The 24,336-nt window shown below is 37.8% G+C and overlaps 4 protein-coding genes across 5 annotated transcripts in view; 3 read left to right on the forward strand and 1 right to left on the reverse strand.

The window, feature by feature from the left end:
• Positions 1–1,969, forward strand: part of LOC108973706 (ADP,ATP carrier protein) — a 12,527-nt gene extending 10,558 nt beyond the window's left edge. For both annotated transcript variants that reach the window (XM_018941136.1, XM_018941137.1), the window contains exons 2-4: positions 625–934; positions 1,026–1,153; positions 1,348–1,969. In XM_018941136.1, the coding sequence (XP_018796681.1) occupies positions 629–934; positions 1,026–1,153; positions 1,348–1,822 (909 nt within the window). In that variant the 5' untranslated portion in view covers positions 625–628 and the 3' untranslated portion in view covers positions 1,823–1,969. The remainder of the gene's footprint in view (positions 1–624; positions 935–1,025; positions 1,154–1,347) is intronic.
• Positions 1,970–2,115: 146 nt separating this feature from the next.
• On the forward strand, positions 2,116–3,947 carry LOC108973705 (ADP,ATP carrier protein-like). The gene is made up of 3 exons (XM_018941135.1): positions 2,116–3,008; positions 3,068–3,195; positions 3,348–3,947. The coding sequence occupies exons 1-3, from the start codon at positions 2,694–2,696 to the stop codon at positions 3,823–3,825; spliced, it is 921 nt and encodes a 306-aa protein (XP_018796680.1). The 5' UTR covers positions 2,116–2,693; the 3' UTR covers positions 3,826–3,947.
• Positions 3,948–4,175: 228 nt separating this feature from the next.
• Positions 4,176–5,562, forward strand: LOC108973709 (28S ribosomal protein S29, mitochondrial). Its single transcript, XM_018941139.1, has one exon. It carries the CDS (start codon positions 4,305–4,307, stop codon positions 5,478–5,480), a length of 1,176 nt encoding a protein of 391 aa, XP_018796684.1. The 5' UTR covers positions 4,176–4,304; the 3' UTR covers positions 5,481–5,562.
• Positions 5,563–5,628: 66 nt separating this feature from the next.
• LOC108973708 (phosphatidylinositide phosphatase SAC1) lies at positions 5,629–8,899 on the reverse strand. Its single transcript, XM_018941138.1, has 10 exons — positions 8,553–8,899; positions 8,202–8,293; positions 7,794–8,131; positions 7,617–7,725; positions 7,362–7,549; positions 7,140–7,295; positions 6,683–7,072; positions 6,457–6,624; positions 6,296–6,397; positions 5,629–6,233 (listed from the first exon to the last, which is right to left on the reverse strand). Exons 1-10 carry the CDS (start codon positions 8,588–8,590, stop codon positions 6,036–6,038), a joined length of 1,779 nt encoding a protein of 592 aa, XP_018796683.1. The 5' UTR covers positions 8,591–8,899; the 3' UTR covers positions 5,629–6,035.
• Between the last annotated feature and the right edge of the window lie 15,437 nt (positions 8,900–24,336).

Consider the following 24,336-nt stretch of genomic DNA (forward strand, 5'->3'; position numbering starts at 1 on the left):
AATAAATAAACATTTTTTGAAAAAAAAATATTAAATTACCTGAAATTTTAATACAAAAAAGTAATAAAAAATATCAAAAGCATATTTAAAATTTTTTGCTCATATGTACTTAGTGCAAAGTATAAAAATAATGTAGACCACGTGCTAATTCAATAAGACTGAATTTTTCAGCTTAAAAGTAACATTGAGTCACACTTAGCAACGAGACTGAACTTCCATAAACCAGTTTTGTTCGAACCACTTTTTCAAATACAAACTAGGCTGAGCTGTCTTTTTATTATATAAACATACAAACACATACAATTATGCATGTATGTATGTGTAATAATTCTAAAATTCCATGTGCGCTTATCGCAAAAAAGTACCGATTTCGCGCTAATAAATACGTTTGTGTGTGAAGTGAGGTCGCTTAGCGTCGGCGACGTGCGGCGCTCGCTTACGGTTTTTGTGTCTGTGATGTCATGAGTGTCGCGAATTTCGCTGATATCATTATAAACAGCAATAAATTCAATTTGCGCGTGCCATTTACAGTTTAATTGTTTTTTGAAAGAATATTATTTTACTATCAATGAAGTTGTCGGAATTGCAACTAATCTTAACATTTTTGATTTAATTTAATTACAGCATAATGGGCAAGGATGGTAAAGCTGCTGATCCCCTTGCATTCGTCAAGGATTTCGCTGCGGGCGGTATCTCTGCTGCCGTCTCAAAGACTGCTGTTGCACCCATTGAGCGTGTGAAACTGCTGTTGCAGGTTCAACACATCTCAAAACAAATCAGCCCCGATAAGCAATACAAGGGCATGATTGATTGCTTTGTCCGCATTCCAAAAGAACAAGGTTTTGCGTCATACTGGCGTGGTAACTTGGCCAATGTTATCAGATACTTCCCAACTCAAGCTTTGAACTTCGCCTTCAAGGATGTGTACAAACAGGTGTGTGTTAAATCGAGCTCTAAGTTTGTTGCTATTAATTGAAATTTTTCTGACATTAATTAAAATCTATATTAATTGTCTTTATTGGCAGGTTTTCTTGGGTGGTGTTGACAAGCACACTCAGTTCTGGCGTTATTTCGCGGGTAACTTGGCCTCCGGTGGTGCTGCTGGTGCCACTTCTTTGTGCTTCGTCTACCCCTTGGACTTTGCCCGTACCCGGTAGGTTTTCATATTCAATAATTATGAAAGACAGCAATCCACCAAAAGTGAAATCCGCTTAAATTCCTCAAAAAAGTAATTTATGATATTAATTTTTCGTGGATGACTGTAGTTATGAAGCATAACAGCTTTTGAGTTTTTTTTAATACTTTTATAATAATTCATGAATTCGCTTATTCCTCTTCTCCACACAGTTTGGCTGCTGATGTCGGTAAGGGTGGTCAACGTGAATTCACCGGTCTTGGTAACTGCTTGGCCAAGACTTTCAAGAGTGACGGTCTTGTTGGTTTGTACCGTGGCTTCGGTGTCTCCGTACAAGGTATCATCATTTACCGTGCCGCTTACTTTGGCTTCTACGATACTGCCCGCGGTATGTTGCCCGACCCCAAGAACACACCCATCTACATCAGCTGGGCTATTGCTCAAGTTGTTACAACTGTTGCTGGTATTGTATCCTATCCATTCGATACTGTGCGTCGTCGCATGATGATGCAGTCTGGCCGCAAAGCAACCGAAATCATCTACAAGAACACACTGCACTGCTGGGCCACAATTGCCAAGCAAGAAGGTACTGGCGCCTTCTTCAAGGGTGCCTTCTCCAACGTACTCAGAGGTACTGGTGGCGCTTTCGTGCTTGTATTGTACGATGAAATCAAGAAGGTCTTGTAAAGTAATTAACACCTACTATCTAATTGAGCTAAAACAATTATTTAATTTAAATATTAAAATAATAAAAACAAAAAATTAAAAAAATACCAACAAAAAACAGCTACCATACATTATTGAAATAAGCGATATAAATAAATAAATGTAAAACAAATAGGTTGCAAATTGTAACAATACGAAGATAGAGCGAAAAATTACCAACAGTAATTCAACAACAACAACACTGATGAATCATTAGTAAATGTTCAATCACAAACAAATACGGAAAAGTTAAAAATACAAAAATTAATAAAAATTGTAAAATGATTTTTTTCTAGTATAGTGCTAGTTAAGTACAGATATCCAGGACCTGTTCCGGCGTGCGTGGCGATTAAATTCGATGAAAAGTTTTCATTTTAAAATGATTGGTCCAGTTATCACTCTATCCCCGAAGTAGGGTCTTTAGATTGTTACTCCACCCACATTACGCAAACCCATCATTACACCAACAACAAACGTGGCCTAACATCTCAATAATATTAAACTCAATTGAACTTTCGAAGCTCTCAGGATTATACCCTTTTTCCTTAGCGTACACCATAACGTAGATAACAACAACAATCGATATCCTCAATCCCTTCCCGTTTATTGACAATTACCGTAAGACTACATAACTAAATTTTAAGAGTCGGTGGCTTGCTTTAATTTCTATCGTTTAAATGAGTTTTATCGATTTCTTAATTTGAATATTTTTCAAATCTATGTCGTTTTCTAAAAGTTTTTCGTAAATTTGACACATTTGATTGAATTGTTCTCATTGTTCATTGTATAATTGTTAAATTCTAAATATTTAAAAATCATACTTTTGAATTGGCTACTAAATAAAACTAGCACAATGAGTGAAGGAGAAATAAAGAAAGATTTGTCAGATCCTATTGGGTTCCTTAAGGATTTCATGGCTGGTGGCATATCCGCAGCTATAGCAAAAACTGCAATGGCGCCGATAGAACGCGTTAAATTGCTTTTGCAAGTACAAGCCATATCAAAGCAGATCTCTGCCGACAAGCAATATAAAGGAATGATTGATTGTTTTGTAAGAATACCCCGTGAGCAAGGCTTTTTATCATTTTGGCGAGGAAATCTAGCCAACGTCATAAGATATTTTCCTACCCAGGCATTGAATTTTGCCTTTAAAGATAAATATAAACAGGTATGATAACATCCAAAAAAAACCAATTTTAAATTAATAGCATTATGAAAATTGTGAAGATATTCCTCAGTGGCATAAACAAAAAAGAACAAAAGGGACGTTACTTCTTAGGCAACATACTATCCGGTGGTGCAGCTGGTGCTACGTCTCTCTTATTTGTATACCCTTTGGATTTTGCACGTACTCGGTAGGTAAAATTCCTGCTTTTCTATGTGTACCCTAATAAACTATTGTGTAGATCATCGAAAATTTGAAGATATAGTTGTTATTAATTTAGCAGTAGAATTTATTTGATGTCGGCGCTCAGTTACATGCATAATTTACAATTTTCCATAACAGCTTGGCTGCTGACGTTGGAAAGACCGGACAACGCGAATTCAATGGACTCTTTGATTGTATAAAGAAGATATTCAAAACTGATGGATTTATGGGATTGTACAGAGGTTTTGTTGTTTCTGTACAAGGCATTATAATGTATCGTGGGGCTTATTTCGGTTGTTATGATACGGCTCGTGAGCTAATGCCAGATCCGAAAAATTCACCTATATGGGTAAATTTTTTAATTGCGGAAGCTGTAACCACCTTTGCAGGCATAGTTTCTTACCCATTTGATACTGTGCGCCGTCGTATGATGATGCAATCAGGCGTAAAGGCTGGCGAACGAGTTTACAAAAACACTGCCCATTGTTGGTTAGTGATTGCTCGCACAGAAGGGCCTTTTGCTTTCTTTAAAGGAGCGTTTTCAAATGTTCTACGTGGAACTGGTGGGGCACTTGTATTGGTGATGTATGATGAGATTAAGAAGCTAATGAATTAACATTTTAAACTTTTATAAATTAACTAAGAGATTAGACCTTACTACTTGAATAATAGTTTCTCATTTTTAGGAATTAAATCTGACTGCTACTTCTTGAACATGATTTAATTATTATTTAAGTTTTGAAGTCGCGTTTGTGATCAGTCTATTACAAAATGTAATTTCATATTCTAAATGAAAACCTGTCTTTTCACATTAAAATATTTTCTTTTATACTAAATCAAATGTTTTTTTTTTATATTGTTATAAAAAAAAACGAAAGTCTTGAAATAAACCGGATTTAAATGTTTAAGAAATCGATAACTATTTGAAAGAATTGAAGTCTCCAATGTTTATCGAAATTATAATTCTCAACTAATTGACAGTTGTTCACCTGCGAAACAGCGGATAGATAAGTCTATGGAATTTCGGTTCGGTTATAAAATTTTTCCACAAAATTAAATAAATTTCAATTGAATTGTAAAAAAATTGTTGCAAATATGTTGGCTAGACACTCTTTAAAACTACCACGATTGACAAACATGTGTGCATCTTTCTGTACTGCGACAGCGGAAGCCGCGGTGGAGCCTCTTTATAATCGCCCTAAACTTGCCCCAACTGATTACCGCACAGGCGAGACAAACACCGACTTGCATTCTAAAGTGCATGAAGCCAAGTTCTACACAATTGCACCAGAAATTAAGAAACAACTGTTTAGCGGTGGTGGACTTCCACGACAGTACGAGCAACAAGTGAAAACATTTACCGAAACTTGTCTCATGGTACGACCGGCTGGTTTAGAGTTAATAAATTACATCCGTAATACGGATTTCAAACGACCAGCGATACGATACGTATTATACGGCGACAATGGTGTTGGCAAAACGTTAATTATGGCTCATGCATTGCACTATGGGTTACAAAACAATTTTGTGCTTGTACATGTACCATGGGTACCCAATTGGATGAAGCGTCCAAAAGAAACTGCAAATGCTGCACAAGAAGGATTTATCGATTTACCTTTCGATGCGGCAGCGTGGTTAGTGCACTTTAAAACTCAAAACACAAATCTACTTACCAAACTACAATTGAAAACAAGTAAGGATTACATCTGGAGTAAAAGAGAAGCAACTCCAGCTGGTTCTACATTGTTGGAATTGGTGGAGCACGGTATTGCGCGTATTAAATTCGCCTCCGAAACAATTGCTGCTTTATTATCCGAACTGAAGCAACATGCTAGTGAAGATAAATGTAAAGTTATGGTTGCTATTGATGGTTTTAATGCATTTTTCCACCCAGAGACACGAGTGTTTGGGGATCATAAACAACGTATAACGCCTGATCGTATTACACTAACACAACCGTTCCTCGATATTACTAATTACAATTGGACTAATGGTGTCTGTATATTAACAGTGGATAAAATAGGAATGACCGAAGGTTATATGGAGTCGTACATGCCACGTTATTTACTCGGTAAGGAAGGATTCGAACATTTAGATCCATTTGTGCCAGTACGTGTGGATAACTACAGCGATAAAGAGTTCGCGAGTTGTGTACAATACTATTTAGATCGAAATTGGATTCAGAAAACACCGGAAGGCTTTGACGAACAACTTAAGTACCTTAGCAACAAAAACCCTTATACATTAATGCAATTAACACGTTCGTTGTAAGTGAATGCACAACTTCGTAAACTGAAAAACCAAATATTGTTCACACTTTTAAAAATAAAATTAAAAATAATTATCGAAATGATCAAATCTTTTATATAAGACTCATAAATATGCAATTATAGTAATTAATTGTTGTAAACCAATTCACTTCGTTGAAATAGTGGGTATTTATTGATTAAACATGTACGCTCTTCATTAAGAAAATCATTCTACATTTATAAATGTAATTCTCGATATCATGTCATCAGGAGGTAATTAACTATCGTGTTTTCGTGTTTTTACTAATATTTTAGGCAAATATTTTATCTTTTTTAGCGTTAAACCGGCTTTTCGAACATAATAAAACATCAATCTAGATCATAAACAAGCAAGGAATTTTTAAGTTGAACACTATAGTGTCAAATGCGAATAATTGCTGCCAACATGCATATACATTGGCTGAAATTTTAACAAAGTTCACTGCAGATGGTGATGAGTAGATTGTATTCGAGGCGTTTCTACGAATTGCTAATTGTTTTCATCTAAACGCAAATAATAACGCCGTTCCCATATTTGCTAGGCTTCGATCTTAATTGGCGGACGCAAACGCGGCCAGTCGACAAACTCCACACCATAATGTAATATGCCAGTTGTGCCCACTCCAACAATTGTGCCCCAGAATAGAAGGAAAAGCAAGCTTTCGGTATTAAATTCTGCCGGAAAGATGGCGGTAATGAAGAGCATTGCCACGGCGAACAGCAAAACGGAAGGTATCTGAAAATGAAAAAAAAAAATTTTTTAATCGTAAAATTTTACTTTACCAATCAGAAGTTTACCGTGTTGTAGCGCCAAGTGCGTGTAACTACTAACGGTGACGGCAGTAAATTGCCTTCGTCCGGTTTAACCACATACTTGCCCAGAAATAGATCAAAACCATCCTATAAAGTCATATAATACTGAAAATATTGTAAGTTTAATCAAACGCGAACTCATGCACCTGTCTACTTCCATCAGCAAAATTATTAAGATAGTAACGAGTTGCTGAATTAACACCATCCTGCATAAGACCAGCTTTTGTACGTTTTCCTGTGCGTGTGAAATCGGTTTTCAAAGCACCAGTACCGGAATATTGCAGTGAAATCACATCCGCATTATCCGCCCAAACCTGAATGCATACAAACGAGTAAGTTAATGTTTATTTGGTATATGAGTATTCAACTTACCCCCTTGAAAATATACTCGAAATTCGGCGAAGCTCGTTCTACAACTTGGCCGGCTTGCAAAATGCCCAGCTTTTGTAGGACCGTATTTAGTGAACGCTTGGCTAGCATACTTTGCACAACATTAGTGCGATCCAAGCAATCAACACAATTTGTGCGAAAGACGCCATCTTGCGCTGATACCAAACCGCCATCTTCGCGCAAATGAAATACTGAGAACTCATCCTGCTCGTGGGCCACGCGATCAATCAGAATCTGCAAGCGATCCCAACGCATTTTCTTGCATTCGGCGTGAAAGTCGAACGCTTCATAGCGTACATTGGGATTATTAATTTGTTGAACAAATGTGCGGAATGCGCGTTCCAAATTGCCCTCGGCGCGTTTTTGGTCCACCTATAGTTTATAAGGAATTATTTCCTTATAAAATAATTCTGCACTTATTCATAAATGTACAAATTACCAGGTTTAGAACTATTTGACGTCCGTAAAGCATCACCTGTGTTTCGAAATGTTTCAAGCATGCCGCCAAGTGATCCTTACCCGGCACCAGTTCCGGATCTGGTTTATACCTTAGGTTTGGTAATTGTCGCCAAAAGAAGGGCATACTGCCTCGCGTCTGTTGCAAATAGAAAAAATACTTTGTATAATTATATACCATTATAAAACAATTGTCGGAAATCACCTGCACAAAGGATATGCGTTGTCCATTGTACTCGACAATTTGTTCCGTTTCCACAAAATTGGCTACATTACCCGTCTCGTCAATGCCACGCGCGAAGAAACGTGTGCCGGCGCGGTGTATAGAGCGGCGTGATATAATGGACCAAAAGAACGTTTGACCATTTACTTGCACTTGATTTATGGAAGCAACTGAAAGAAAAAAGTTGTCTTAATAAAACTCGACTTGAAAATTTATTAAATAAGTTAAGATTCGTACAGCCTAATACGATTGGTAAGGCGAATTTGCGCATTTCCGGACAATTAAAGTTGCGCAATAAGGCGCCATTCCAAACGAAGCGCTCGTCGGCACGCTCGAACAAACCGTTCTAGGGAGTGTATAAAACGATTAGATGAGTACATTGAAAAGTATTAAATTCAAAATCAAAATATGTACCTTCATGAAGTCCGGCGGCATGCCGTGCAGGCGCTGTAGCGAGTGTGTCAAATCGTACCAATAGGAAAAGTAGAAGAAACGCGTGTCCAGTGTTTGCCGCAACATGTTAAGATATGTCTCATTTTGTTCGCGTTGTTTGGGGCGCAAATGAGTTATAGTTGGAATGTAGGGTATAATATCGTAACCTGCCAAACGCCATATAATGGCGCCGTTTAGCATGCCCACATAAAGGCGATGAGTGGCAACAATTAGGTAATGGCCACCTAGTATTTGAATGGTGCCAAGTATGCCACATACACGCCTTGTGGGCACTTGGTTGTTTAGTTGATTGCCTTTGCCTACAATAACATTGTTAAAATGTATACCATTTGTGGATAATTTCCAAATGCCTCAATTGCGTTTACTTACTTTGAACACGTACTGTATTCACAACGCGATCAATTACCAGCAGCTCATCTTTGCCATTGGGTTCCACAACGAAACGTTCCGGCGTTATGTACCTGTGTTGTATTGTAAAGTAGTTATAAATCGATAAAATCAATCTTTAAGCAGTCATATTCGTGTCAAAAGCTTTGCTGCCACATATATGCGGTGGACAGCTGCAAGGCTAATCCATTAATAATGTAATTTCAAGTGCAGATTAAGTGTGCCCTACACAAAATCACACTCAGCCACCCACCCTACTTTAAGCTACATACAAGCTAACCCACACAGCCCACAGCCCACTGAACACATTAACTTCTTCCGTTATCAACTTACAAATTCATGTCATCGTGTATATCCCAACTGGTATCCATTTTGTTGTACCAATCTTTGTGAAATGCGCGAAATTGAACTAAAAATTAGTTTAAAAATAAAAAACTTTTAGTCCGCTACTTTATCAATATTGCTAATCACTCCCTGGCAACGAAATCAACAACACTACGGGCGTTGTTTATTTTGGTTGCAAGTGGCCGCACAAATTTTACTTTATTGTCGTTAGTTCCTTCGTTGTTTATCTGTTAATTTGAAGCCATTTATTCTATTTTTTTTTTAGTTTTATTACTGTAACTAAATTATTAATTTAGAATCGTGGACAAATTGATTGCCAACAAAACTTTGCAAATTTTGACACTAATCAGCTGTAATATTAAATTCTGCACAGGGTTACATTGACTTGTTTTGCTTACAGTGGAGGCTATAGATTAGTTGCGCTTGTACAATAAATAATTTTTTAAATCGTTGAAAGTGTCCAAATTTATTATTAAACATTTTTTTTTTTAATTTAAAAACTGAAATATTTAATTTTTTAAGTTATTAAATACATTAAAGGTAAAAAATTGAAGTTGTCTTCTTAAAAACTTTTTTAATCGTGTCTACTCGAAGTGCTTTGCTGTCTTAAGTCGGGGAACTGTTTTTTGTTGGTTTTCTTCCAAATAACTTTTTACAAGTTAGAGAACAAGTTGTTGTGGTTGTTTTAAAGGTTATCTAATACCCGTTTGGGTGGTAAGGGTCATTTGAGTTGGGTCCAAATTGAGATCCCTTATCCGGGGATCCCCGGGTTCGGCATGGCGTAAGGTGTCGCGCTCGTTAGCTAAAACGGCCGATTCGGCTGAGAAATTGGGGCGGATTTCCGCTATTCGGTAGCTGTTGCGATTACCTTGCGGAATTACGTTCACCAACGCATACGTCCGTAGGAATAGGTAAAGCGTTGAAGGTGCTCTCGTTAAATTCTGTGAAGCCGAACCAATTAGGTTTTATAAAGTTAATGTAGGTGCGGTTGTCCACAAAAATGAAATCGAGAGGCTTCTCGAACGAGATAATTATGGGCAGATGGTCTGATGCGAGAGTTAGCATATGTCGCCAGGTTATGCTATTTATCAGACCACCGCTAGCAATGGCAATATCAGGCGAGCTATTACAGGTCCCATAATTCTGGTGGGCGCTTCGTCATTCATTGTGCAGAATGTCGAATCGTCAATCTGTTCCGCCAGCTCCATCCCCCTACGATGATTTGACAGGCATGAATGCCAAAGATCATGGTGCGCGTTAAAGTCGCCTAGTACGAGTACCAGACGGTTCTCACCACGAAGTAGCACACCTATATTCGAGTGATATCCTGTAGGGCAACATGTAACTGGGGTATGTATATATTAAATATTTCGAGCTCGACATCGCCTGACCCAATAGCTATGCCCTGACATTCTAGGGTAGTATCCCTGCGGTCGATGTCCTCATCTATTAGACGATACTGCACGGAGTTGTGCAATATGAAGGCTAGGCCGCCACAATTATCTCGCTCGCGATCTTTACGTAAAACGTTGAAACCGGCACAACTCAGAACATCTGAGCGGCTGTTTAACTTGGTTTCTTGGACCGCAGCTATCAATACTCGTTCCCGATTCATAAGTGCAACTATCACCTTGATCTTGATCTGGAGTCCGTTGCAGTTGAATTGAAGTAGCCGGGTTTGTCGAGGGTGTCCGTGAGTGTCCGTGAGTGATCCTGTGGGTGAGGGAGTGACGTGTAATTGGTGATTGTTGCAGCTGCAGAGCCCGAAGGGGCAGTTGTCGCGCTGGGGTGTTTATTGGCGACGCCACTGTAGTGTGTTGCGGGGGCAAACTCCTGCAGCATGGGGCAACGTAGGATTCACTCCACTCCACTCCACGTGTGGTGCGCAGGCCGGAATACGCCGGGAAGTGACACCAGCCAGTGTGGTAATTGCACTTGACTGATGTAACATTCCGACGTATGATGGTCTGACACACGGAACAGACTGTGCGAGGAACCAAGAGTTGGAGCGCGATGAAGGTTGGAGGAAGAACAAGGCAGAGTGGGAGCTATGTTGCCTATGTGAGCTCCTGACCGTGGAGGTGATTTGTTCGTCATTCAGGTTGAGTGGCGGCGCGGCGCGCGAACTATGTGCAGATTGCACAGCCGTAAAGGCTTGTGTCGCAGTACTGCGCAGGCAACATGGGGCCACGTAACGCGTGGTCCACTCCCTATGGGTCTTAAGGCCTGAACAGGTCTTAAGTTGGCTCCATCCATTGCATGTATTGCACCCGACCGATGTGGAGTTTGGATGAAGCCTTTTTGCACATACGCAGCAGAAAAATTCCTCCGGGCCCGGGTTGGACTCAATGTCAGCACGAGTCCGGAGGATACGGAGCAACCCTGCTGCAAGGCACAAACACAAATTAGTACTCATCGATTCAAACCCCGTTCGCCGATCGCTGAAAAAACAGCCCTTGGTCGGATAAAATCCCAGTCTATTGCGGTACGTGGAACCGGTTGTCGTGGACATTTTTAAAAACAATGTTCAAAAAGTTCTAATGATTCTCTGATGGATATATGTATGTTTGTAGGTAGATAGAAGATTTAGCGCTAAATGCGTCTTCGTAATACCTTAATGGTCTTGCTATCTCGTTTAATTTTCGCGTGGAAAGGGGTTTCCTATTATCTACTAGTCTGTATTTTTTTTAATATGTTCTCCAAGTGGTAAGTGCCCCATTATAGTATCTGTATCCTAACTTAATGCTTATTTATGACACATTTTTGGGTTTTCGTTTAATGGTATTTTGAAGGCGTGGCAGTGGCCAAATGGGGACTTGTTAGATTTTTTCTCGAAAAAGAGGTACATTTTCGAATCCTGGTACTTAAAGGTTAGTAAAATGTAAACAACCAGAACGTCCTTCACCTGGAAACTGTGAAACGGCAATCGGATTTTGAAAATCATGAAATTAATCGGCACACACCAGTTTTGAGACTTATTCAAATTTAAGCCAATAACGCTGCACGCGTTATGAGCATTTTCGGTTTATTTTGTTGTTGTTTTTTGTTTTCGAGATTGATTAGCATAAACGACTCGTTTACTCTGAAGTTTCGTATTCAATACGAGTTTCTGTTTTTAAATCTCTTGAAGTATTCCGTTTTTATTTTATGAGCTTACGAATGTGCGCGTGTGTGTGGCTTAGAATTTCTATGTTTTTATGTGCTTTAGTCAAAGACGAGCCGGAAACTCATATTTATTTTGTAAATGATCGATGCCAAAGCTCTGATTGCTGTCATTCAGGCAATTAAGAGGCCACACGGGTTCTTTATAACCTATGAATGGAGTATTTGTTTTGAATTAAAATTTTATTGGGTAAAAGTGATTGGCGTTTTGGCATTGAAAATTGGTGGCTAGCTAATGCATATATATTTATAATTGTGAAAATCATACAAAAGGTCTGGGGACTATTTTGAGGAGCAGTCAAGCTAGAAATGCACTTCTTCGCACAAGATGAGTTTAGATGGAATAACATCTTATCAGTTTTAACTCAAACCGGTCAATTATTGCTTTAGCAACTATATTTTTAGGCGGCGTTGGAGTTTTTGTAACATTTAACAATGAGTTTGGTTGATTTTTTCCAAAGGAATCGCTGCTACGGCATCATTGAATACGTTGCAGAAGTATTTTGAGGGGTTTATTTTATGGTGAACACAAGTATTTGAGTAGAAGAAAGTATTCAGTGAAGGTCGTGAAGTCATCGAAGATTTGCCTCATGCGAGTCGACATTCCACCTCGCTTAATGATGATAAAATCGAAAAAGTTCAGGAAAGAGTACTTGAAAATCATCATGTTGGTATCAGAGAGATAACAGAGGATATCAGCATCTCTTACGGGTGAACTCAAACATTTTGGCTAATATTTGGGGTATGAAGCTTGCCGATGATACACTTTTACCAAAATACATACATACATCTTTTGCGAATATAGCGTCGAATAGATATCCTAAAAGAAAGAACACCAAACAAAACGCATGGCGTTCGAAAATCAGCCGAAACCGCAAGAAACAAATTTCTCTAAAAGCTTAGAAGGCGATTTGTATTTGCTCTGTAGCAGATTTTGAAGTTAGTAACAAATATTTGTATTAAAATGCATGAAAATATTTTTTTTCATTCCTGATCAAATTTGATCAGATGGTACACCATCTTCTTATGTTAGTGTTTGACCATCTGGGATTTTTCGACAAAATTTCTTCAGCTGGTTTGTTGTTGTTGAAGCAAAGGCGGTTTGTTTATTGAACTAGAGAATCCTGTGTATGGCAATAATGTAATACTAAAAGGTCATTTGAAGAGTCTCTGGCCTACCATAATAAAACACATTTTTTGGCAAAATTATTTTTTTTTTACATAGTTCCCTTTAAGAGTGGTACACTGATTAGAATGTGATTAGATCTGAAAACAGGAAATGCTGAACCAATGCTGAAAACAGGAATTGCCAACGTTGCATGAATAAGCACTCTCTATTTCTTCAAATGCGCCTGTTTTTGGCGATTTCGCCTGGTCAAATATGGCTACGTAATAGTTGTAGTTGATGGTCCTGCCTTTTTCAAGTCAATACAAATTATTCCATGCGTATCCCAAAATGCAAACGGCACGACCTTGCCAGCCGACTTTTGCGTTTTTCCACGCTTTAGAGCAGGTTCGTCGTGGCTAGTCCACTCGGATGACTGTCGATTGACCTTGGTGTAAATTTAGGGAGCCATGATTCCTCCACTGTCACTTATCGGGGCAAAAACTCGGGTTTATTTCACTTGAACATCTCTAAACACTACTCCGAATCATCACCTTATCGTTGTGTTTGTTCAAAAGTAAGCTCGCGCGGCATCTACTTGCACAGAGCTTTCTCATACCCAAATATTCCTGAATGATATGATGTTTTTGGAGCGCCTGCTATCTCGAACTACTACAATTTACGGACCTCCAAAATTATTTTGTGGACTTTTTGATATTTTCGTCAGTAATAACCTCTTTTCTATTCGACGGTTTCCAAGCATAAATCGGCCGGTCCTGCTGCAATATCCCATTCGATATTCATACAAAGTTCATCAATCAATTGATTGAGCCATTTCGTGAGATAACATGTTGGTTTTCAATTAATCGATTGAGACATTGGCTGTATGGCTTGTGGCGCCGTCCTGTTGGAACCACATAATGTCCAAGTCCATATCATTCAAATCATCGTTGAGAGGTAGCGATTAAAGCGCACCAAAAAGTAATTTGTACGGTATGCAATGGTTACTCATGGAGTACGTGTGGCTTGATTTCTGCCCAATAACGCATATTTTGCTTATTACTATGGAGCCTAAAATTAGCATCATCGCTGAAAATGATTTTTCGATGAAAATCCGGATTATGTTGTTGCTCAGCCCAACTCACGAACAGACGACGGTTCGGTTGGTCAAGCGTCTTCAGTTCCTGCGTCAATTTGATCTCGTAAGGATGTATGCCAAGATATTTTCACAAAGTTTGCCACAACGACGATACAGAGATGCGCAACGCCTGAGATCGACGTGTGAGAGACTGATTTGGGTTTTCCTCAATTGATGCCCTAGCGGCAGCAATATTCTTCACACTACAGGCACTTCTTTGTCTCAGTGGCACGGACACATTTTGTACAATTTTTTCCCTAGACGCTAAATTTTTTATCTGACAGGACGGTTATGACGATTATAAATTGGACGTAGCGCTCTTAAAGTTGTGGTCACTGACTCGGAATCTCGGTAGTAAATTTTGATAATTTCGTCTCATTGTTGGATCGTATATCATTTCCATGCTGAAATGGCAAACCCTATTGATGAGAAATGTCAAAAAAGGGACAGTCTACCTGTGACTGCGTTGATACGAGAGAAAGTCCCTTAATGGAAATATGTATAAAATACAGCAGTAAACAATATTCTCTTTCTCATATATCCTGTTATTTAACGGTCTAGTTTGCTAAAACTGCAAGGCATAGTAAAATGCTTTAGAAGTTTAGATTTAAAGGTTCAGTTACAGGTGCAACGACTGTCGACCTAGGTCTACTACTCGAAGCAATATTTCTAATAAAATTCGTTTCACTCAAAAATAATAAACTTGCGTAATAGCATAATTATATAATATAGGCGTCTATAAAAAATTAAATGTTATTATAGTGTTGTATAACTCTCTTGGCAAAAACAACAACAAACAATATTTCGAAAATAATGTTGGAGAGCATAAATCGAAAAAAACGTATATTAGAACCTCGGGATCCCGAAGACATAGTCCCGAAATTTCGGGATTTAAACGATTTAAACAGGATTGCGGATTATATATGTGTGTATCTTTAATAGAAAGCGAAATTTAGATTATACGTAGAAATGAATTTCTATTATCTGCGTGGAAAATACATTAATGCTGCTTTTAATTAAGAAAAATAAAACTCCCAACTATTACATTACGCACACAATGCAAACTTCACCAAAGAAACAATAACAATAACAACAACTGACAACTGCATGTTTTGCACCGCGTCGCCATTGTGCACACCCAATATAAAATGTAATATGTAATTGCCCACCTGCGCTAATAAAAAAATTGCAAGTTCGTTGCTTAAGTCTTTTGTGTAACAGGCGTTTACGCCAACCTGACAGCGCTGAAGTAACAACACATGACACACGTTTAATATGTGTGTACCAGCAAGTATGCGCAAATATTTAATGTGCAATTGAATGGACGAAGGTTCTCACGTATGTAATACAACAACAACATGCTGTGATTACAAACGTACATATGTATTTCATTTGTTATCTGCCAGCACCTGCGGGGCTAATAAACTGGTTGTTGTTAATGAAAAAAAAATGGAATCGACTTTGCAGCGCATTACGTAAACATTGATGCTGCACACAGCCACACACATATGTATGCACAACAGTATGCTTGCCTGCAAAATCAAATTAAAAGCATGAAAGCAAGGAAAAAGCAGCAACAACAAAAATTATATAAAACTTTATGTTAAAGAATTCGAAAAATTTTCGCCGGCTACATTAAACAGCAGCTCCCAGCAACGGCAGAAGAAACGATAAGCGACCAGCGAGCAGCGCAGTAAAGGGCAGACAGCAGGCGTACACTGAGTGATGTTGATGGGCCGATAGGTTGGGCGATTGTTCGATTGGCCCCAACTTTTTCTTTGTTTTTGCTTTGCATATTTTTTGGGACACAGGTGAACCGGTATTAACGGTGTGGCGGCATTGCAAAAGCAAAAGGGTGAAAGTGACGTGCAACAATTCAATTTTATGCGCCACCGGCGCTGATAAAGGTCCACAACCATGCATATACATATACACATATATGTATGTATATGTTTGTATGCTTGTCAGTATTTTAATGGCCAACATAAGAAATCAATACACGTTGAACTCACCTGACAAGTGTTGTCGCTTTTGACGTCAAATTGCGGTTAGTGATGGCTTCACGCCTCCCTCTGCTGCGGCAGCCAGCATTCCCAGCCTCAGCTGGGCTCTTTGTTGGTCGCGCACGCATTGAATATTGATTGTGTTGTATAATAAGTACAATGCGATGATATTTTCTTTTGCATACTTTGTAAATATATAATTATGTATATTATGAACGACTGCAACGGATGTTTGTAACTGCACACATACATATGCATATTCCTAGCTGAAAAATATTGGTTTTATTTTCATCTGGCATTGAAGTTGAAGATGTGCCACCACACCTCAAATTAACAGAAATGAAGAGACATCTAAGCAGCCATCAGTATTACTTGAATAGCAAACGGAACCTCAAAGCAATTAGAAAAACAAAATTAAAAAAAAAAACTAAGATGAAAAACAAAAGTTAATGATATTAGTCATTGACACTGCTTGCTGCAGCTGCAAGAGCTTCTACAAACTTCTCGAATTCTTATTTGCATCTTTTGCTGAGCTTGATTGTATCTGAAGAAGATGTAACAGTCGTGTATTCTTTAATTAGCCGTGGACATTGCAAACTGTAAGACGAAAAATATACTACTGTGATCAAATTGAAAGGTGAATTTTGCTCATTTCATCTCCTTCAAAGTAATTCCCTCCCGCTGCAATTCACTTATGGCAACGAAATTTCCAGTCATCATAGCACTTGGAAGAATGCTCCGTCGTGATGGCCATCAGAGCCTTCTTCGATTCAGCTTTTATATCCTCAATTGAGTCAAAATGGTGTCTTCGGAGTGGTCATGTGAATTTGCTGAATAGCCAGAAGGTACACGAATTTTCAGGATATGAGATGCCATATGAGATGGTACATTATTGCACTTCTTTGTTAAATTAATTCAGACATAGTAAAAATCGAAGAATTCACTTTTAGAGCCTCACAAAACGACGCATATCTCAAATACTAATGAATATTTTGACGTGAAATTTTGCATAGATATCACTAACAGTACTACCAACTTACAGAAAAATAATGAAAATTAAAAATTACATTTATTTTAGTATTCTAGTCTAGAAATAAAAAAAAACGAATTGTCTTCATATATATATATATATGTATACAAGGTGCTTTCCAACGTAAACAGAATTTTTTGTATCTAGCGCCCCCTGGTGGCGCCAACTATATGTCGACTGGTGCTTTATCTGCTATCTTTATCGATTGTTCAATGAGAATATCATGACATTTCAACGATTGGAAATGAAGTGAAGAAAGTTTTAAGTGTCAGTATGTTTGTGTTATCGGTGCGAAAATGAGCTTCGAACAAAGAGCCAACAATTGGTGAAACTTTTACCGAAACATTTCAATTGGTTGCCTTTCCCGTAGCAGAGTGCACGAGTGGTTTCAACGTTTTCAAAGTGTGCGTGAGGATATAAATGACGATCAACATGTGGGCCAATCAAAATCCGTGATCACCGGAAATTCCATCGAAAATGTGCGTGAGTTCATCAAAAATCAGCCGAAATCTTCATTGAAATTCATGGAAATGGAATTGAACATCTCCAAAACATCGATTTGTCGCATTTTGACCGAACATTTCGGCTTACAAATGGTGTGTGCACGGTTTGTTTCGAATAAATTGACTGACACCAAAAAGTGCTCAGAATCCAACATTCGAAGGATGATTATTTGTCCAATAATCACATTTTAACCATTAACCACTCCCCGTATACACCTGATATGGCACAGTACGACTTCTTCCTTTTCGGAAAAATGCATTTGGCCATAAAAGGAAAGCGTTATGCAGACGTAGAGGCCATTCAAAAGGCGGACGACGATAATTTTAAGAAATTTTTCTGGCAAACAATATTTTACTTTGATTGTATTTTGAACCGATTTTGCTTTGTATGCAGGTGCATTGTCCTGTAACAACATTACCTTGCCGTAACTTCTGAGCTATTCTGGAAATTTTTCAATCAATGCATGGCTCAAATTTATCCTTTGTTGTCTGTAGCGTGAGTACTACAAACAATTTCACCAGATTTAAAAGCTCACCCTTCTGATTCTCCCAAACACAAATCATTGCCTTCTTAATGAAGCGATCTTTTTTTTTTGTAATCGATGTTGATGGTTCTCCCGTATTAACTCATGATTTCGATGCAAAACGGATTTCTTTCGTGTCTTTGAAACCAAATTTCGCAAGTGTTTTTTCGGTTTTTCATTGCGTTTCATTTAATTTATGTCGCCCATTTCCCACAGATTTCAGACGGTCTGAAATTGTTTGTTGTACAACATTTAACATGGCTGCCATTTGCTTTTGACTGAAAGTATCATCTTCCTTCAATATTGCTTGCAGTTAGGTGTTTTCAAACTTTGTTGGTGGTTCTTCATTTCTGACGTGAAAAATCATCTTTTGCATGCTTCTTCTGATAAGGAATGATCACCATATACCTTGACAAGCATTCGATACGACTCTGCAGCACTTTTTTCAAATGGAAACAAAACAAGAAAAAACGTTAACTTCGGCGGCACCGAAGCTTATCTACCCTTCACAGGTGCATTCCTTTTAGTAACTATTGTCCAGTTTGTATGGAAGCTAAATGCTATAGTAATCCGATCTGAACAATTTTTTCGCAGATTATGTTATTACCTTAAGCAGTAATCCATACACAATTTCGTGAAGATATATCGTTAAATGAAGAAGTTTTCCATGCAAGCATTTGATTCTGATCATTCAGTTTGTATGGCAGTCATATGCTATAGTTAACCGATCTGAACAATTTTTTCGGAAATTATGTTATTACCTTAGAAAATAATCTATACCAAATTTCGTGGATATATCTTGTCAAATACAAAAGTTTTCTATACCAGCATTAGATTCCGATCGTTCAGTTTGTATAGCAGCTATATGTTAAGTGCTCCGATATCGGCAAAATGTTGTTTGCAAATTTTCAAAACGATATCTTAAAAACTGCGGCACGACTCCGACGCTTCCTTCTGGGTGTTACAAACTTCGTGACAAAGTTATATATCCTGTTCAGGGTATAAAAATTAATGCTTTCCGCAAATCATCACTTTTCGCCAATTTAGTGATAGTCAAGCGACACTCAAAGCGGTTTGAGCGTATGAGATTAGATCGTTATAGGTGTAGGAGTGCATAGAACGGCTGAACAGCTTATCAGCTCTCAACCAAGTGCACCTCAATCTGAATTGTCAGATGAGCTTGCCTGCTCAGCAAGGATAGTTGGAACGGAACCCTGCATTGTTGTCGCTCCCCATACCATAAAAGTACTGCTAAACAAGGAGGAGAGAGTGGACTAGGAAAGGTATTGGCAACAGCTCACAGGCATATGCCAGGCAAAGTTTCTAATTGAGATGTAGAAGAGGGCCAAAATTTTTTCAGCGTTGAAACCCGTTTCTGACTCATTGGGTATGTAAAGGAGCAAAATTGCCGTATTTGGGACGAAGAGCAACCTAAAGAGATTCAAGAGCTGTCATTTCATCCAGAAAAAACAAAGGTATGATGTCGTTTGCGGGCCGGTGGAGTCCTCGGACCATATTTCTTCAAAAATGGTGCCGGTGAGAAAATAACCGTCACCGTTATCGCGCCATGATAATCGACTATTCAAGCTCGCAATCTCGGGGATACTTGGTTTGAATAAAGGGGCACACATCGCATCAATCAATAGATTTATTTAAAGAGCACTTTCGTGAGCATATAATTTCACATTTTGGTCCAGTCGATTGGTCACCAAAATCGAGTGATATCACACCGTCAGACTTTTTTCTGTGGGATATGTAAAGGATAATGGTCCATCTTTCCACATTAAATTTTAAATTTCTGTGTTTTTTCTTTAAAAAACCTCATTTCATGCGAAAAAACTCTTTTACAATAGATGTTGTTCGAATGAAGGGGCGCTTCTTACTGCATTTGTACCTTTACGGGCTTTGAGAATTCCCATTATAGGTAATGATAAAGTTAGGATATTGCTGATGCAAAGCTTCTTTTGTTCAGAAATAAAGCGCTTCAAGAAAATTTGAATTCCCGCTCTATTGTGTACTGAATTGCATTTGTGGCAACACCGCAGACACCTAAGCCTGATGACAGCAATTACGATGACTAAATAAAAAACGATCAATAAAATAAAAACTAATAAGTAACTGAAGATTGCACGCAAGCACTGAAAAGATTTGCGATACGGCTGCGCCTTGGAAGGAGAAAAAATCGTTAAATGTCATAAAATCAACAACACCAAAGTTTTACTAACATTGCAGCGGCAGCTATACATATTCACGTGAAAAAAGAAACAAAACCTTAAGTTATGTACAACTAGTTAACAACAACAACGGCTTCAATGTATATACCACACGGGCAAGCATGACGGGTTGTTGTTTTTAGTTGTCAACGTTGTGTTTACTGCAACTGTTGTTGCCGCCATTGAGTTGGTAGTAATTTTTCTCACTCGGCGTATTGCAAATTGTTTACTTGTCCATTTGTTGCTTTATTTATTTGTACAAGCATAATTGCGCATTGTTGGCGTTGTTAGTAGTGGGTTGTCAGTAGAGTTGTTGCTGTTATTTTCAGTTGTGGTTGGCGCTTTTCAATTTCCTTTACTTGGAATTTCTGCAGTGCCATTGCAGTTGTTGTTTTGATTATACGCTTTGCTTCGAGTGAAGTTGTTAGCGACCTTCAAAGCTTCATTGAGAATATCTAGCACATCATTTGCAGGCGATCGAGAGCGATTGCAGCTTAGCTGTTGAAAATAAACAATTTCGCAGGTCAGCTAATAAGCGCCGTTTCATACATATGAGACAGTTACGTGTGTATGGCTGTGACAAGGGTATTGTAATTTTTTCGATCTATAATAGGCTCATACTTGTATTAAAAAATTATGTAAGGTGTATTAAAAAAAATCTAAATGAACAGAATAAATTGGCGAATTAATTAGTTCCGGCTTATATATCTGCAGAAATAATTTAACGATAAAAAAAAAGAATTATCTCCATACTTATTTCGATATTCTCGGAACACTTATGTAAATGTTCATATACCTTATATGAGGGGGCGTCACTATCATAGAATGGAAAAAACAGCTGCCGAGGAATGATCTTCTAATGTACATGCTCGATCTGGTATCTAGTGACTTTTATTGTTTTCAATTTCAAGTGATCGCTATGAAGAAATTATCGACAATGAGGTAGAATTTGAACCAAAAAAACAATCCAAGTATACTAAATATCGAAAAGTTGAAAGATCACTCATCGTTGTTGAATAATAAGATATTTGCCGAATAATGGCGATAAGGATTCGAGGGCCTACTTTTTGAGTCAATTGTCATCAATGTTTTCACTTTGTAGCAACACGAATTTATTATAATCGACCATCGAAAGGTAAATTTTTTTAGAAAATGTCTTCTTCTAGGTTAGGTAAGGCAGCGGCTATATCCGTAGTCTTCATGAAAGTGATAAAGGAAATCCCGTATCACCTCCTAGGTGTAAAAGCCTTGGATGGCCTGCATAAGCTGATAACGTGTGCCGACAAAGAAGCTGTCAGCAGATTGTGGCAAACTTGGAAGGGAGCAAAACCAAAGACGGTGGCTAAAGTGAATCTATCAGTACGCCCTCGAGCTAGCGTCTGGCTCCCAGCCCTCCACCCGTGAAGAAATTGAGGAGATGTTGCGATACTTCAATTCCTCTACGGGCCACTAGCGACCAGAGAGTGATCAGGCTAATACTCCTGATGCTCCTGAATAAGGAGTCCCTCAACCCTCTCAGCGACATCAAGGGGATCAAAAGTTATTCTAAGGATCCTTCCAAGAGACGTCCGAGCGGATGACCCACAGGCTCCAGGAGTGTCGTTGGAGTGGGGAAGCAATGTCCAAATATGCCCAACATAGAAATTGACTCCGTCCCATTGGACGTGATTAGTTCTGAAAGCTGATCGTCGACTGACGGTACCATTTTCAGTCTAGAGCGGCTGTTCAAAGAACTCACATTTTTGGAAAAGACTTTGAATGAAGAACGTTAAAGACAGAAATTCACAGGCTGCTGGCGAACAATAACAAAGGTAGAATCAGAGCTTGTTTATTGGTCCGAGATGTTTTTCTTTTAATAAATTTCAGCAAGAAGGTTGTCGGCCTATATGCCAGAGCAGAGGGGAGCTAACGTAGTCATTGATTCGGACGTTAACTCCAGACACTCAGTTTCGGGGAGAGCGTCCATCTATAATACCATTTAGAAATTTCAGCGACAGTGATTGGGATCTGTACTGCAGGAAGCTTCGATCAGCGGCAGGTTGCGACTCAGTGCTCACAGCCATTGCGATATATGAGTATGTTGCGGTCTTCTGAACCTTTATTGAAAGCTCATGTACTCCGAGAACTCAGGAAGACAAAGGAAAACCACACAGGAGGACATCGGAGCTATCGGAGATCAGATTTTCAAGCAGAAGACCACGAATGCGACTCTAGGCGATTGGGCGCTGTATAATTTTATAATTTTATTTTTGTGATCCCAAATCCGGGAAAAATATTAATTCAATAATTATTTATGCATTGGCTCCATTAAAAGCAAAAATGTTTTCTTCATCTGTATATCATCAATTTTTGTTTTCTGCCAAGGTTTGATTTTCGACTTCAACCACTTATTTGTTAAAGAAAAGTTCTATACCGTTGAAATTAATACATGTTTTTTTTTACCATATTAAAGATATTTGTTCGAATACTTCGAACTTCGAAAAATGGCATTTCACATACTTAATCTATCTACAAGAATTGTACGGATAAGTTGTACAGAAATATGCATAAAATTATGAATGGAAGCCACACGCAAATTTTTATACTCTCGCAACAAAGTTGCTAAAGAGAGTATTATAGTTTTGTTCACATAACGGTTGTTTGTAAGTCCTAAAACTAAAAGAGTCAGATATAGGGTTATATATACAAAAGTGATCAGGGTGACGAGTAGAGTTGAAATCCGGATGTCTGTCTGTCCGTCCGTGCAAGCTGTGACTTGAGTAAAAATTGAGATATCATGATGAAACTTGGTACACGCCACCCTCCCATACAAACGTTATGTTGAAAATCCCTAAAAGTGCGTTAACCGACTAACAAATAACGTCAGAAACACTAAACTTTACGAAAGAAATATCAGAAGGAAGTTGCATCCAGGCTGTTTTTAAAAATTTAAAATGGGCGTGGCGTCGCCCACTTATGGACCAAAAACCATATCTCAGGAAGTACTCGACGGTATATAATATTTTCTTAACACCCTGATGACATGTACCAAATATGGGTGAGATCGGTTCACAACCACGCCTGAAATCTTGATTATCACTTTATCATGCGAGAGTATAAAATGTTCGTTGACACCCGAACTTAGTTGATAAATTATGTAAATTGTAAAATATATTTTATACTACTATATTTTATTTATTTATTCGTATTGTACATATGCATACATATTTCGTTTTACACAACTAAAAAATATTGTTTTAATGCGATTATTTTATTTCGGTAATTTTGACATTTCGAATTATTTTTGTAACAATTTATATTCATATTAATAAAATTCAAAAAGTCGGGAGTGCAAAGTAACAACATTGTTGAAAAATACTTATTGTTGATGTATTTAATTATTTTTAATATAAGTATTGAATTATTAATTTTGTAGCTATAAAATCATACATATTATGGCTATAATTACGTAAACATTTTCGTATATTTATAATTCAAGTTTTTATTTTAAAGTTAATATTTTTTAATAAAATTATGCTTACAAACTACTGTTACTTATACATACATACACATACAAATATATATATTAATTATGCACAAATATAACGGTGATTCGCAAGCAGTATTTATTTCTTTCTAAAACTAAGTGTATCGATACTGCTATTGGTTGCTTTTAGTTGATAGTTCCGTTTTACAAAGCACTGCTTCGTGTTAACTTGATTTATGTTATAAATTTATATATTTGTTTAAGTTATGTATATAGAACTGTAAGTAAATGTGCTTTGTGTGCATACATATTAACATTTGCTTACATAATTATTTTTTACTTTCATTGTTTTTTATGTGTGCACATATAAAAAGTGGGGAAAAGCTATTTTTGTAGTCATTATTTACAGTTAATCAGGTATAGTTAATTAAAACGGTAATCAAAAGGAGCCGTAAGAGCGCCTGTAGCGTTCATTGCATACATACATATATATAAAGGCAGTTTGATAAAAAAATATATATAATTACTATAACCCATACTTAGCTGTTATATATATTTTATTATTTAATATTAATGCAATTGTAAGCATTTTATTATTATTAATTTTTAGGTAGGTATGTATAATTAT

Source organism: Bactrocera latifrons, unplaced genomic scaffold (genome assembly GCF_001853355.1).
Source record: "Bactrocera latifrons isolate USDA-ARS-PBARC rearing strain unplaced genomic scaffold, ASM185335v1 scaffold_5, whole genome shotgun sequence".
In the NCBI taxonomy this organism is placed as follows: Eukaryota; Metazoa; Arthropoda; class Insecta; order Diptera; family Tephritidae; genus Bactrocera; species Bactrocera latifrons.

What these genes read in the sequence shown, in the direction of transcription:
- LOC108973708 (XM_018941138.1), bottom strand. Translation starts at nt 8,590, where the DNA reads ATGGATACCAGTTGGGATATACACGATGACATGAATTT. An exon ending in GAATACAGTACGTGTTCAAA is followed by an intron (nt 8,132 to 8,201) that starts GTAAGTAAACGC and finishes ATGTTATTGTAG; the next exon opens with GCAAAGGCAATCAACTAAAC. An exon ending in GTCAAATAGTTCTAAACCTG is followed by an intron (nt 7,073 to 7,139) that starts GTAATTTGTACA and finishes TATAAACTATAG; the next exon opens with GTGGACCAAAAACGCGCCGA.
- LOC108973705 (XM_018941135.1), top strand. Translation starts at nt 2,694, where the DNA reads ATGAGTGAAGGAGAAATAAAGAAAGATTTGTCAGATCCTATTGGGTTC. An exon ending in TTAAAGATAAATATAAACAG is followed by an intron (nt 3,009 to 3,067) that starts GTATGATAACAT and finishes AAAATTGTGAAG; the next exon opens with ATATTCCTCAGTGGCATAAA. An exon ending in TTGGATTTTGCACGTACTCG is followed by an intron (nt 3,196 to 3,347) that starts GTAGGTAAAATT and finishes TTTCCATAACAG; the next exon opens with CTTGGCTGCTGACGTTGGAA.
- LOC108973709 (XM_018941139.1), top strand. Translation starts at nt 4,305, where the DNA reads ATGTTGGCTAGACACTCTTTAAAACTACCACGATTGACAAACATGTGT.